The sequence below is a fragment of the Ochotona princeps genome, chromosome 3, assembly GCF_030435755.1.
Source record: "Ochotona princeps isolate mOchPri1 chromosome 3, mOchPri1.hap1, whole genome shotgun sequence".
NCBI classification, from domain to species: Eukaryota; Metazoa; Chordata; class Mammalia; order Lagomorpha; family Ochotonidae; genus Ochotona; species Ochotona princeps.
Genome location: NC_080834.1, coordinates 6,580,220 through 6,596,115, shown reverse-complemented (window position 1 = coordinate 6,596,115; position 15,896 = coordinate 6,580,220). Strand labels below are relative to the sequence as shown.

At 45.7% G+C, this 15,896-nt stretch overlaps 1 protein-coding gene across 2 annotated transcripts in view; it reads left to right on the top strand.

Annotated features, from left to right (window-relative positions):
* The first annotated feature begins 13,163 nt into the window (after window positions 1-13,163).
* The window catches only part of PLOD2 (procollagen-lysine,2-oxoglutarate 5-dioxygenase 2), an 83,029-nt gene continuing 80,296 nt past the window's right edge, over window positions 13,164-15,896 (top strand). For both annotated transcript variants that reach the window (XM_058661410.1, XM_004597755.3), the window contains exon 1: window positions 13,164-13,303. In XM_058661410.1, the coding sequence (XP_058517393.1) occupies window positions 13,195-13,303 (109 nt within the window). In that variant the 5' untranslated portion in view covers window positions 13,164-13,194. The remainder of the gene's footprint in view (window positions 13,304-15,896) is intronic.

Genomic DNA, 15,896 nt, shown 5'->3' with positions numbered 1-15,896 from the left:
GTAGCATACAAAACAACGTATGAAAAAGATGGCAGGTAGCTGCATCTATTAGTACTGTACACCCCTATGTGTTAAAGTGAATCGTTACATCACAGAATTCTGGGGACAGTGGTAAAACAAATTCTAATTAGAAGGCAGTGTGGGAGAGAGTAGGTTATAAACAATGTCAATTTTAAGTTACTATGATGAAGGAGCACTCAGTCCAAATTTTTGGGAAAAAAGTAACAAACTTAAAATTCTATATTTGGCAAAACTAGCACTTAAAGTTTGGGAGTCTATTGAAGACATGTTCAGACATGAAAAGTTCAAAATACTCAGATTTCATGTGCTTTTTAATCAGCAGATTGCTAGAGAATTCACTGTGTCTAAACAATGAAGTAATCCATGGCCCTGGGATCCAAAACAGCAGAGAGTAAGGGATTCTAGGGTTGATGGTGGATGAATTCCATGAAGACAGAAGGGAACTCAACCAGTCCTGGCAGGAGAAGAATAAATGATGCTCTTGTGGAGTCATTTGTAACAAAGAAGAAACTGGTTTTATTGACCATAATACTGATGGTTTATAGCTTTTCACAATAAAAAAAAGAAAAGCGATTAAGCGCTGAAACTGTGTGGGGGCCTGGCCGGGTTTGGTCCCGATAAAAAAAAAAAAAAAAAACAGTACAAAACACAAAATGCCAAGGTGAAATGGCCTGTGCCAGTAGGGAATGCAACACCCGACCAGTACACCTCCCACTGGTTTAGGTGAGGGACGAGAGTGTGATGGGCAGAGCCGGGGAGAGCTGCGATACTCATTGGTTCCAATGGAGGTCGGGGCTCAGAATAGAACCATCCCAGGGGGTAAAACCACCAGCTGATCGGAGTGATGGACTGTGGCGGGCACTGTGCTTACTAGTAGTGCATGTAGGAGCCTGGACTGCGAATGCCTCAAAGTTTTTTTAGGGGATTCCCCTGAACAAAATGGAGGAATCAAAGCATTAACCAAGAAAAGATGGAAAATGGAGTAGATGAATCAACCACCTCAGCTTTATGCTTCCAGCGGAAAACTGGACAAGGGGAAACTCTAAGATGGACTATGTCAATCAGTGGACTCTGCACCAGCCTCATCATACCTGGACTGTTGCTGATGGTATGTTGGAGCTTCTAATTGATCGAGGTGACGCTCTGCTGGCTCTGCCTTCAAACCTGAGAGGGCCTCCCTAAGAGGCCGTTGAACTTGAACTGGACAAGTGGGATGCCGGACTCTGTATGGTGTGAACTTTTAATTAGGGAATCTCAACGGAACTTGAGCTGTGGTTATGCATCAAGGTGAAGGAATTCACCATGGGGGAAGGGTTTGGGGTGAAGGGGGTGGGGGGAATCCCAGTACCTATGAAATTGTGTCATATAATACAATGTAACTAATGAATAAATGAATATAAAAAAAAAACAGAGAAAGAAAAAAACAAACAAACAACCAATTCAGTGTTAGTTTATTGAATACTAAAACAAACAAAAAGTCACACTGCTTATTTATTTATGCGTAAGTTTGGTTCTTTATTTGAAAGGCGGAGTTCCAGAGAGAGACGGAGAAACAGAGAGATCTCCCATCCACTGCTTCAATCCCCAGACGGCCGAGACAGCCAGAGTGGGGCTGGTTCGAAGCGAGGATTCAGGAGCTTCTTGCAGGACTTCCATGTGAGTGCAGGGGCCCAAGTATTTCACCCAAGCTCCACTGTTTCCCAGGCCCATTGACAGGGACTTGGACTGGAAGTGGAGCAGCCAGGACTTGAACCACGACCAATACGAAGAACATGTAATAGTACCACAGGCAGAAATTGTGCCCAGAACACTACAACCCCTGCCTTAGTAACTTTGTTTTCAGGAAAACAAAAACAAACAAACAAACAAAAAAACCAGGAAGCATATATGAACGGACAATAAGGGGCTGGCACAGTGGTCTGTGAGGCCAATCCTCTGCCCTGCGACTCCGGCATTCTCCGGTTTGTGTTTTGGCTGTTCCATTTCTGATTCTGCTCTCTGCTATGTCCTGGGAAAGTAGAGGAGGAGGATGCAAATTCTTGAGATCCTGCACCCACATGGGAGTCCCAGAAGAAGCTCCTGTCACTCTAACTTGGGATCAGCTCTGCTCTGGCTGTTGGCAGCCATTTGGGGAGTGAATCAGTAGATGGAAGATCTTTTCTATTCTTCCTTTCTCTGTGAAATCTGCATTTTTCAGATAAAAATCAATAAATCTTAAAAAAAAAAAAGAAGAAGAAGAAAGGACGGACTTGGTGTTGTGGTATAGTAGCTTAAGCTGACATTTGATGTTTGCATTCCTTGTCAAAGTGCAGATTGCAGTACTGCTGTGCTTTTGAGCCAACTCATTGCTATGTACAAAGGGAGGAAGCAGAAGATGGATCAGGTAATCGGGCCCTTGAAACCTACTGTGGAAACCTGGAAGGTGTTCCTGGCTCCTGTCTTCAGTCTGGCTGTTATGCTCTTTTGACAAGTCAGCTGTGAATGGGAGATACCTTTCTCTGTGTTTCTCCTCTGTCTCTCAAATATGTATGTTGTAAAAAGAAAGAACATTAACTCATGAAAAGTGCTGGGCCCGGCGGCGTGGCCTAGCGGCTGAAGTCCTCGCCTTGAAAGCCCCGGGATCCCATATGGGCGCCGGTTCTAATCCCGGCACCTCCACTTCCCATCCAGCTCCCTGCTTGTGGCCTGGGAAAGCAGTCAAGAACGGCCCAAAGCCTTGGGACACTGCACCCATGTGGGAGACCTGGAAGAGATTCCAGGTTCCCAGCATCGGATCGGCGCAGCACCGGCCCGTTGCGGCTCACTTGGGGAGTGAAACATCGGATGGAAGATCTTCCTCTGTCTCTCCTCCTCTCTGTATATCTGACTTTGTAATAAAATGAATAAATCTTTAAAAAAAAAGTGCTTAGCTTAATAGTGTATTTTTTTTACACAGCCATAATTATGCAATCCCTAGTTACTAAAGAAATCAAAATTCTGACACACATTGGGAGAATTAGAACTGGTGGGTGTGGAGGGAGCAGGTAAAAACATTGAGTCTTCAACTTCCTTCGTAAGGCAGTCAAAAAATAAGTAAGGTACTAATTGGGTACCCAGCTTTTACACATTGTTTATAATACGCTGCATTTTGCTTGTTTTCCAGGCAAACTCCGTCCCACGTGGTTAGGAGCAACACGACCCCGTGACCCGTGACCTGTGACCCGTGACCCTGTGACCCATGCACAGCTCCAGGGGCAGCTCTTGACTGTCTCACTGTGAGTAGCATTGCTCTGAAATGATACGATTGGGTTAGGGAGGACCATGAACTCTGGTTTGGGCCAGTGACAAGTTTCTGGGCAGGATAGAAATAAAGGTGGTTGTTTTTCTTATTCGGGATTGTTTCTTGCCAATGTAATGATGCCCTGTTGGAATTCTAGAATCATAGAACAGCATAAAGAGCATCACCGAGAGACAGAAACAGCCCATCTCCGCAGTGTGCCTGAGAACTGCCCTGCTCCTGGGCATCTCTGTGCAAAAACATATCCTAGTTAATCCCAGCCCGATCATGATGCTAGCAAAGGAGTTGAGGGCGTCCCCGGCATCAGGGAAGACCTGGAGGAGGCAGAATGTCACATTGTCTTTGTTGAATCAGCTTCAGGGTATAAAGCGGAAATGAATTGTGTGATAGAGAAAGAGTGTGGGAAACTTGGCTAACAGGCCCTGGTGGCCAATAATAAAGACTACCAAAACCACCGATAATTTTTTTTTGTTATTTTATTCTTGCAAAAATAATAATAGCTATTGCTAATTACTAATCAGTAATGTTTTAGGTAATCAAGGTGTCAAAATTAATTATGTCCTTGGGTTTGTATCAAATTTTCTAAAACTATCTGATACTGAGAATCAACATGAATAGCAAAAGAGTCACATAAGTTACCTAACTACTGTTATTTAACTAATAACAATATTAAATACATCTTACAATTATAACCACAGGACAACAAAACACTACCTTAGTGTTATAACTTAAATGATTAATATATCCAAAACTCACACATTTATATTTTTTTGTTTAATGTTATTTTTTTGCTATACATAATGCAGGTTAAAGAAACTTGAAGCATGTTCTCATGTATTATGTAGCACATCATTTGCTTATGCATGTAGGTATTCAGCAAGAAAGAAGTGTTAGGAATTTTGGAATCCTGAATTCAAAACAGTGTCTGGAATATGGTGTGCTTTTGGGAACACTTATGGTGCTGAATAAATGAGCAATTGCACATCTACCTTAAGGAAATCGTGGAAAGGATGAGAGAAAAAGGTATTTTCCATTTTTATAAATGTATTTTTACAAAGTTTTGCTCTATGGACACTAGTAATATTTATTTATTTATTTATTTATTTATTCTCAGGCTGTAAGTTAAAATCCCTAAAAAGCCAAATACTTCAAAGGTAGAATTAGAGTAATTAATTTGATGTTTCCTTTTTTCAGAATTTTAAAAATTTTTAAGAAAAAATATTATGTAAAATGTTTCTTTAAATGCTTACTTTCCATACATATTCACAAAGAAAGGCAATATATATGTTGCCTAAAAATTGTTCTTTATTTCAGAAATAACGACAATTCTTTGTACCTAAAAAGTGTTTTTACTTTGGAATAAAATTGGTGTTAGTTATCTCTAAGTTGTGATTTTTTAAAGAATTATAGCAACCACTCGGGGGAAATGAGTACCTACATAGTTTAATGCAGTAAAACTACAGCGGTATTTAAGAAAAACACCGTTCTTGATGTAAAAGAGACATTAGAGAGCACCTACCAAAGGACGGCATCTTGATACCACAGTGGTAGGATGATAGCGTTGCAGAAGGCATGGTGCCTCCGGGGCGTGCACTGACTATTCTGTGTGCAGTCAGCAAGTGTATTCTATTCTTACTTGTTACTGTATTCATTGTTAACAGTGATCTTCAAGAAGCAGGAAAGCACCAGGTGCAGAAGCCTAGTGGCTAAAGATCTCACCGTGCTCGGGCGGGATTCAATGCAGATGCTGGTTTGTTTCCCTGTGGCCCTGCTTCCCATCCAGCTCCCTGATTGTGGCCTAGGAAAGCGGTTGAGAACGGCCCAAAGCCTTGAAGACTTACACCTGCATAGGGGATCTAGAAGAAACTTCTGGCTCCTGGATTCAGATGGGCTCAGCTTTGGCTCTTGCAGCTACTTGGGGAGTGAATCAGAGGATGCAAGATCTTTCTGTCTCTCCTTAAAATTTTAAAAAGAGAGGAGAAAGAGAAAGAGAGAGAGAGAGAGAAGCAGCAAAGGACTCTGTACATTGTGATCTTTGCCTATAATGCAGAAAATTATACTTGCTGTAAACCACCCCCTTTGGAAACACATAATGGCAAATATTACAGAGGTGACCTGTAATTTCTGAGGTCCTGTATGATTCATTGGCCAGCACCAGGCTTTTTTGTGTTTACGCACCCTTTGAAGTAAATTCTTTCAGTGCTATTGAAAAAAAAAATACTTGTTCTGCTGATTATAACAGAATGTACGTCCTTGATTTTAGGAATGACAGATTAAGAATAGTATTTGCACTTTTATGGTCGATTTCTGGTTAATATTCACTTCCCGGCCCGGGGGCATGGCCTAGCAGCTAAACTCCTCGCCCTGAACACGCCAGTTCCCATATGGGCACCGGTTCTAATCCCGGCGGCTCCACTTCCTATCCAGCTCCCTGCTTGTGACCTGGGAAAGCAGTCGAGGACAGCCCAAAGCCTTGGGACCCTGCACTCATGTGGGAGACCTGGAGGAGGTTCCTGGTTCCTGGCTTCGGATCGGCACAGCACCACCTGTTGCGCTCACTTGGGGAGTGAATCATCGGATGGAGGATCTTCCTCTCTGTCTCTCCTCCTCTGTGTATATCCGCCTTTCCAATAAAAAATAATAAATCTTTAAAAGAAATATTGACTTCCCTAAAACCAAAGTTTCATAATTTTCTGTTGTATTATGCTCTCTTCACGATACTTACAATAGTAGAGCCATTTGCATCTACTTTCATTATATGTCTTGTGGATTTTCTCAGGTAAACTGTGCTTCATTCCAGGTTAGCATTCTTTGAGGACTAATGATGCGGGTGTTTCATACAATTTTCCACTAAAAGCATTCTGGTTGGAACAGACACTTGGAGGTCAGACCTGCCACAACTAGCTCTTCAATCGTATGAATGAATGATCCGAGTCAGTGAAGGCTGAATCCTGTGTCAAGACCTGGAGTCAGACACTGTACAGCAGGTGGGAGGGCAATCCAGGAGACCCCAGCCCCAACTATATTAGGCGATCAGACAGGATCTGAGTTAGTGACTAAGATACTTGAGCCAAAGCATCGACGGAAACAATCTCAGGGCAATATAGTAGTAAGACACTAGACACTGAACCCATACATTCAGGCCTGCTTCAGGAAGGTCCAATTCCATGTTGTGTCCAGGGACCAGAGATTCTAAACTCTGTATACTTTTTTTTTAAAGATTTATTTATTTTTATTACAAAGTCAGATATACATAGAGGAGGAGAGACAGAAAGCAAGATCTTCCATCCGATGATTCACTCCCCAAGTGACCACAACAGCCGGTGCTGTGCTGATCCAAAGCCGGGAACCAGGAACCTCTTCCAGGTCTTCCACGCAAGTGCAGGGTCCCAAAGCATTGGGCCATCCTCGACTGCTTTCCCAGGCCACAAGCAGAGAGTTGGATGGGAAGTGGAGCTGCCAGGATTAGAACCGGCGCCCATATGGGATCCCGGGGCGTTCAAGGCGAGGACTCAAGCCGCTAGGCCACACCGCCAGGTCCAAAACTTATTTTACTCTAGGATCTTTAAGGGGGAAAAAAGATGAAGAATTATAAATATAGAATATGATAGAGAAGTGAGCACTTATTTAAGAAAAGAAAGTCCAGCAATCATTGGATTTCTGGAGCGCTGGCGTCCAGGAGCTGCTTCCCCTGCCCATCCCCCCCGCCCACATTTCCATAGACAGTCTCTGAGAAATTCTTGCTTGGGGACTGTTGCTGTTTACAAACTGGCTTTTTTCCCGCCTTCGGCTACTGTACACCTCTCAGACTGTCTCCTGACACTTACAGAGCCCCTGAGAGTGAGGCACACTGGCACTTCAGCTCCACCAGCTTCCAGGAGGATGTGCCTCTGGAAGGCTGATGCCTGTCAAAGGAGTTACACGGGAGAGTGAAGCACTCGCACAGAGACCCCCCCAAAATCACAGAAAGCATCACTGAACAAGGAAATTGAGATCTGTTGTACCCGATCATAATAAATATCATTCTGGTATTACCTTTGTGAACAAGTATGTCATAGCATTGAACTTTCATCAAACATACCAGGAAGACTGAATACAGACACCACAAATGTCGGCTAGTGACCCTGCCGGCTGGTGACTCATGGCCTAGACAGTTGTATCCCAATTATTTCCAAGGCTCATAAAACATCTGTTAAAGTCATCTTCCAACTATTGCTGTGCTCCCTGGCTCTCTCTCTCTCTCTGCTAGTCTGGCTTTCTCTTGCAACGTTGAACTTGGCTGAGTTTAGTTTTACATCTGACATCATTTTGCTAGGTACCCGGACTTCACAACACACATCTGTCCTTGGGAAGGTTCCATAGACCCATGCTAAGATGACGAAAACATACAACAGCGTTTTAAAAAAAAAAATGGTACCGAGACAGAAGTAAACTTTATCCCTTCCTGTAGTTAAATAAGAAGTCAGGGAGTAAAAACCTCCAGTCGGCTGCTCTCGCTCTTTTGACTCCCCTGCCAAATACCTAGCTTTTGTTTGTGAAGAATCCGATTTCTCTGTGTGGAAGTTGGGTTAGTGTAGTGGGTTAATGAGCTAATTAACACTCGTTAAGCGGAGCACTCAGGAATTGGGCCTGTGGCTATAGCACCTGGTCTAATCAGACTCATTGGTGCCTTAATGGCGCCCTAATGGGCTGGGGGGGAAAGAGTATATAGAGGGGTGATAAAGAGAGGCTTGAGGAGACTTCTCCCACCATGCCTGGTCTCCCTGTGTCGGTGCTTGACCCCCGGACCTTCGCCGTACCCATGATACCGGCTCTGCTGGCCGCGACAGGTTAGTTAATTTTCTCATATGGAATTTTGTTTGAAAGGATATACATCAGAAGCACTCACTTGGCAGACAATTCTCTTCAAATTATAGCTTTTAAAATTACAGCATTTTAGAGGAAAATGGCGGGGCCTATGGGGCTATAAGCCTCTCACACATTAAACAGCTTCAGCTTGGGAGTACCTTGTTCACTCTAAAGTTAGCAACGCCTCTCTGACGTCTGTAAGAAAGGCCCAAGGAGCACAGGCCGCAGTGCTTCCTTCTTAGAGCCTTCCACATGACCTTTTGGGTCCCTGAGGTTTGTGCCCCTTTGTAAAGTTTTCCACTTCGACTCATGTTCCAATGCTAAAAGCAATGGGCTCTCAGATTCCACCTGTCTCCCAGACCTCACTTCTGCAGGCAGGTTTTCCATTTCACTGACTACCAGGCTCCTTTGTGAAACTCCACTTTCTTCCCATACTCACCCCACCCCCAAAGACCTCTCTTGGGCATTTCAACTCTCCACTGATCGGTGCTCCTGCAACTGCTTCCTCCTCCAGGTTAGTACAAGCGTTCCCCAAGCTGTACTTCTCATTCACTCAACACACATCCATTAGGTAAATATTTTATGACACTGTATTCTTTTTTTAACGCACATTCAAATCATGTTGGGTGTGCATTTAAAACCTATCTAGGGACCGACTCCTTTTAATTGCTACCAATCTGGTTGAAGCCATAATCATGTGTCTCCAGGATGCTGCCGCAGCCCCAAACTGATCTGCACGCCTCACCTTTTATCTTTCCCACAACCTTCCCATCTAACCTGGCAGCTAGACTCTGTAATTCCTTTGCAAACCCATGTTCAGGTCATGCCAATGCTCTGATTAAAATCATCCATGTGGCTTTTCAGGTCCTTCAGAGTAAAGGAGCAGGTTGTTAGCAGGCCCTATCATTACCACCTCATCTTATCTGCTTCGATCTACCCTGCTTGCTATCTCTGGTGTCCCTTCCTGCTGTTCTTACCCACAATTTTTGAATGTTAATGGCCTCTCTATGTATATATACATATATTTTTTAAAAATTTTATTTTATTTTTATTGGAAACGTAGAAATACAGAGGGGAGAGACAGAGAAGAAGATCTTCCGTCCGATGATTCATTCCCCAAGCGGGCGTAACGGCTGGGGCTGAGCCAATCCGAAGCCAGCAGCCTCTTCCGGGTCTCCCATGCGGGTGCAGGGTCCCAAAGCTTTGGGCCGTCCTCAACTGCTTTCCCAGGCCACAAGCAGGGAGCTGGATGGGAAGCCGGGCTGCCGGGATTAGAACCGGTGCCCATATGGGATCCCAGGGCGTTCAAGGCTAGGACTTTAACCACTATGGCCATTGTGCTGGGCCCTATTTTTAAATTTGTTTGTTTTCTGCTCACAGGCCAAGCAACAGAGAGAAGTAACGACACAAAGAGAAAGAGATATTTTCCTCTGTTGCTTCTCTCTCTAATGATCACAGAAGCCAGGGAGTAGGCGAGGATGGTTTTCAGGCGCTAGCTCTCCCACGTGGGTGAGCAGGGGCTGGCCCGAACGCTTAGTTCATCTCCCACGGCTTTTCCACGTTGGATGGGAAGTGGAATAGCCAGGACTCTAAATAGGCTCTCTGGTATTTAATGCCAGGAACTGTAAGTGGCAGCTTAACCAGCTGCACTGTAACATTACCACGTTCATTGGCTTCACACAACACCTCACACACATTCTGGCCTCAGCATCCTTGAACTCAGTGTATCTTTAGTTTCCTCACACGACATGGCTTATTTGCTCTCACCATCTTCAGTGTTGTCTTCCCACTAATTCCTCCAAAGAACTCACTAAAGGTTTAGCACACCCCTTTCCTTCCTGGACTGTCCTAGTCACCTGTTCAGATTTATTCTTCTCTACATAACAAATTACTCTTATGTTTAACATCCATTACCTGAGAGTAAAGGTTCCGTAAAAATACTGTCGTTTGCTTTGTTGCCACCGATGTATCTGCTTTTGCTAAGGTCACAAACAGTGCTCAAGATAGTCACGCAGCTCGTGTTTTCCAACGGACAAATGTGTGAATACATAGGATGCTGTGCCAGTTACTCAGTACGCAAAATGAAAAGGACCTGGATCCTGTCCTCCTAAACAAACCGGCCTCTAAATGTTGTCACAGAGGAAAGGGATTTACTGAAGGAATCGGAGCAAGATGCAGCCATATAACCTGGTCCTTTACTTCAAGTTAGGCTTCCGTGGGAAGCAGCACCTGAGCTCCCTAGAACATGTTTGTCAGCTCATTTTAGACAGAATAAACATGCACAAAGGCATGGCAGCTGGGGAAATGCCTTGCTGTTTTTGAGCATGCCTGGTTCTCAAACAAGGGCTGCTGTGGCTGTGAGCACCGCAGACTGGGAAGGCCTGAAATTGAGTATTTTCCATCCCACGAATCAGTGGCTGATGGGTGTTGGTCGAATAGAGACCCCAAATTCTCTGGCTTCTTTCAGGATATTTTGGAGTGGTGTATTCTACGCCAAATTTGTTGGATTAAATTCATTATAATGAACTTAGCCATTACTGGCTGTACTCCCTTTCCTGTTTAACTTGACATTCATCTACCCCAACTCCTCACAAACATTTGTTATAGATTCTTGGCTCAGTGTTGGTTTCTGGAGGAACCCAATGGAATACAATGATTCTTACCCAAGCTCTAAGGAATAAATACAACGAGGAATTTTATCTGCTTTGGGAGATAATCAAGCAAACAAAAGTTGTTTGATACAGGGGAGAGTTTAGTTTGATCACAGAGGAATTTGAATTCTAGCTTAAAGGATTTGGATTGTTATCTATGTGGTGTTTGAGTTTGGGGATAAAATAACAAAAATAAGATGAGGATAATGAATGCAACTGTGGCTTATATATTAGTACTACTGTCCCATTGGCTTGGAACAGTGAGCAGTTAGCTAACAGTTATAGTATCATTAGAGTATGTTCATGGTTGCCATGAAAGGACAGTGAGCACAGGGGGTTGCTGGAGACAAAATGTGAAAGGAAACAATGAAAAGGTTTGACTCTAACCCTTTGAGTTGATGGGTGTGTGTGTGTCTGGGGACCAGCAGCATCACTGGTGGAGGTTAGGATGTCCTCCGTGGGATGAGGGCTGGATGAGTTAGACATGAGTTTATGCCAGGGGAACATTCAAGTAGAAATGTGTCACAGACGACTGGAAATATAAGGTGGCAGGAAGGATCTGGCTTCAAAACCGTGGGACGTTCAGTCCACAACAGAAGCGACTGTTCCGACAATTTCAAAGACGCACTTGCTTTAGGTAAGCCTCTTTCTCCTGGCTTTCAAAGCAACCTGCAGTTTCTGGTGGGTTTTGCAGTTTGAGCACCTACCCTTTTCAGTGTCCAGAGGGGCAAGAGAGCGTGTGAGAAGGCACAGACCTCAGATGTGGCTATCCAAGTCATGGAAAGTTCTAGAAAACCTGAGAAGCAAGGAGTCCAGTTCATAGAGTTTGGCAGAACGAGGCTGAGAATTCTAGAGGCTGAACTTAGGCCAAAAGACCAGCCATTTCTAGCAGAGTCCTCTCTGCTGGCCACCTGTTCAGTTTTTCTTCTTTAGACGAGCTAAACCTTGTTTCATCGTTGCACAGGTCACACTTTCCATTTCTTTAATTACTTGTTATTCCCCAAACTTATTCCAGTTTTCCTCTTCTGAAAAAAAAAAAACCTTTCAAAACACAGTTCTTGGAATAGGAAACAATTCTTTCTCCAAAACGTCACCTCCTAGACATATAGATACACAGTTATATGTTTACAGCTTTTCCCTGCTGCTAATGCTCTCATATTTTGATTTCATGTTAATTTCTGGCAAAGTGTTGTAACAGCAGAATTTATCTTTTGCAAAAATTGCCTGGTTTAATGTCATAGACTCTAACTTGGAAGGGTTGTTGGCTCAAGTAATTCTCCCGCCTTTCATTTGAGGTAGCAGATTCCAGAATGTTCTCAGGCTGATCATCTTTCTTCCTTAAAGTAGCTCAGGTTGTGAAATGAGTGAGGTAGGACTGTAAAACCTTCGCCTTCCTTTCTGTTTTTCACCCCTTTTTGCTATCAAAAAATATGAAGAGTAACACAGGGACTTGTTTAGAACTTAGTCAAAAGCTAAGCAGTCAGGGACGCGCCCCAAGGAGCTCCGGAGATGGCCCAGACTCCTGCCCGGGAGTACTTTTCCATGTGGACTAGTGGCAGCTGTTGTAAGGCACAGTCCCAGGTTACACACGCTGGGCTCCGATTCCGCAGGATTTAAATGCCTCATTACTGGAAAGAGTCTCCGGTTCTCCTGGCACTAGCGGTGGAGGAAGAAGTGTTCACCGGATAATAAAAAAAACTTGGGACTTACAGGGTGAGATAAAAACATGGCCTTGCTTTTTTCTTTTTTAACAGGCCGCTAAAACCTTCTCCCTTCGAAATAACAGACGGCGAGACAACAACTCCACGGCAGGGTCTGGCGGGGCCGCACCCAAGCCAGGGCAGTGGCGGATCTGCAGGCACTCAGGGTGGAGGCGCAGGAGCACCCAGGTCCAAAGAGGACCAAGTTCTCACCCTCCCCGGCTGCTGTTGGGAGCTGCGGAGCCGGGACGCAGACGGGAGCACCGCCCGCCCTGCCCCTTCCCGGCCGCTCCTCCTCCTCCCACTCCCAAACCCAAGCACAGCCTGCCCTGTTCCACCCAGAAGCGCTGCGTGAGCCTCTACACGTAGCCGCAGACAGCTCCTTAAATAGGGTCGGAGGTGAGCAAGAAACCCCAGCCTTGAGGCGGCCCTGGGCGGCGAGCGCGGCCGACCGCAGGGGCGCACGCAGCGGCGGGTCAGCAGGCGGCCAATAGCCAGGGCGCGGCCCGCCCCGTCGCCTCCCCTTTCGGGGAGCCTATAAGTCACCCCGCTCCACGCCTTCGCCTGCAGCGGGTCCTGCGCCCACCTCCGCCGCGTGTGCCGCCTGCTGGCGCCTGCCCCGGGTGGATCGGGGCTCCCTGCGCTCTCGCGAGAAGTGACGGTGGGGGAGCCGGCGCCGGCCCTCCCGGGGTCGAAGATGGGTTGGGACGCGCTCGGGTCCCTGCTGCTGCTGCTGGCTCTCGTCGTCCAGCCGTGGAGTCCCCGTGCGAGGGCGAGCACGGAGAACCCCTCCAGCATCCCTCCAGGTGAGCAGCGGGCGCGAGTCATTCATCCGCCGGCCCTAGGGGCGCTGCCCGTGGAGCCCGGGGCGGCCGGTGTGGTGCCAGGACCGCCGGGTTCTCCACCCGCGGCGCTGCGCTCAGACCCCGGAGGAGTGGGGAGCCCTCCGGCGGCCTCGGCTGCAACAGCGCTCCCGGGTTTCCCTTCCGAACGAGTTTTGGGGTTTCCTTTCGATCCTGCAGGTTCCTCGCAGCGTTGCGTTCTTCTCCTTTCCGGGAGCTGGCACGGTTTATCCGCGCCAGTGCTTTGCCCCTGTGACCCAAACACGGGGGTTCAGTGTACTTTCTGATTAATGGTGACAACATTCCTGCCAGGGCCCCGGGAAGCAGCCGGTATAACACCTAGCTCGAGCCAACAACAACCTCAGAAACCTTGTTTTCAGTAGGGCTCCTGGCTACTGGGGCAGCCCAGACAGAACTTTTCGTCCCCCGGGGTTTCCTCTACAGCTTCCCTCTGGGTCACCGTTTTCCTAAGCCCGGTGCTGCTGTTGGCTTTCAGAAGCTGGAACTGCACACATAGTTTAGTCAAGTTCCTGTAAAACAAACTTTCTACATTTAGCCAGATTAAAGAGCGTCTCACCACATGTTTGCCCAAACAAACTCTGTTGCCAGTTGCTGCTCAAGAGAACTCTTCGGGATTCTGTGTGTCTGTGCTTTGTTCCCAACTCTGAAACTGGATCTCCTATTTAATTCACTGCTTCTCTCATATTCTCTCTTCCCTCTCCTTCCTTCCCTCCCTCCCTCTGGCTTACCCCCTCCCCCGTCTCTCCTCCCCACCACTTCTGCATCCTCCTCACTGTTCTCTCTCCGAGTCCCTCTCTCTTCTCATCTTTTCTTTCATTAGCATCATTTTGCTATGCTTTATTTTTATCCCGTAAATTGCGTGTTTTCTTCTTGAACTTGAGTTGAGCAGAAACTTCCATTGCAAAGTGCATTCAGAAGGTGCCAGAGTCCTGAGAATCTGCGTGGTAGTAGTTTGTCCTCCTTGTTAAGTGTTTTCCAGGGAACCGTGCACAGGACAGCTGCCTAGCTTGCGCACGTTTCTGAGAACAGTGCTTGCTTTGTTACGTTGCGACGCCTGGGCTGCAGATGCGCTCCTGGGAGTCTTTCCATGCTTGTCTTTCTTTCAGGTACCCTCGATGACTTAATGGGACCCTGAACCTGTGTGTCTAAATGTGAACTCCTTTTAAAAAGTCGTTTAGAAATCTTTCTTGTAACATCTAGCAAGTAGACCAGTAAATGCCTTAAGCCTATTTGAAAATGTAAGCCTTAAAAAAAATGTTTCTCGTGTAAGTGCCCCTGTTGAAACTCCCAAGGACACATTGATTGTAAGTGAGCTAATTTAAGGCTTCCATAGTTTCGGAAGGGACTCTTCAACCAAATGTGTTTGTGTGTTTTATTCTCCTTTCCATGGAGTTCTTGCAAATGTCTTTACATTTACCTTCAAAACATGCTTGTTTCCCCTCTGACTTACATTTCACGGAGCTGAATAGCAAACTTTTAATGAATTATGGCATCACAGAAAGGGTATTTCAGATATAAATGTTTTCCTCGGAAGACCACATTAAACCTACCTTTGGAATGTCAGGGCACTTCTGGTAGGTGGGCGTGGGCGATTCCTAAATGTGCCACTGTGTGTGTGCGCTCGGTGGAGGTGGGTGTTGGTAGGCTGTCTGATAAGCTCGCCAGGGGAAAAGGCGAACACAGCGACAACGTGGCCAGACGCAGGAAGTGTGATTTGCTTCATCCCGTAGGAGACTGCTTCGGCAAGCTCATGGGAAAATGGAGTTAAAATAGGATGCGCCTTCTCTATGAACTTTCTGAAAACCTTGTATTTTATGGCTGAAAGTGTCTACTTGAGTTCTGTGGGACTCTTAAGATGTCTAGCATAAGAGACTTTGTCCATCTCTTACTGCTTGTATTCGTCAGCCTGTCCCTGCTAGCTACAAATAAATGCATTAGATTAGAAGCTCTTTGGTTGACATTTTGTTTGTTGTTGGGGTTGTTCTGTGCATTGGATGAGGTTTAGCAGTGTCCTCAGTGTTCAGTTAGTTAGAGGCCTGTACCACTGCTGGAAATGAAAAATGAGGAAATGTTCCGTGATGGGTAAAATTGCTCATTGTTGAAAATCAGTGACTGAGACAAATCTCTGTATATACTAGAAACACTGGCACATTCTAAAAGGGCATTGCAAAATTTCCAGCAAAACACTGTTGGAAGATGCTTGCTTCCGCACATGCGCTGTTTGAAGTATATACATTGTAGTGCTCACTGCAGCAGCACATATACTAAAACTGGAACGATACAGTGAAGTTTATACATTGTTTTCCCATGATGCACATTTGGAGTCTGCTCAGCAGTAATTTTGGATTGATAGCCACTCTGTTGAAAGCAAGTCGTTTTAGTGAGTTTCCATTTTTCCCCTGTGGTGGGGAATGTGCTGTTGGACTCTCGTCCACTGGTTTGGAGTGTAGTTTTTCCTAGCTCTGGTGCTGCGTGTTGAGGTCCTTGCATTTTGTCACAGTTCCTTAGAGTTCTGCTGTGGGGCTGGGTTGATTCT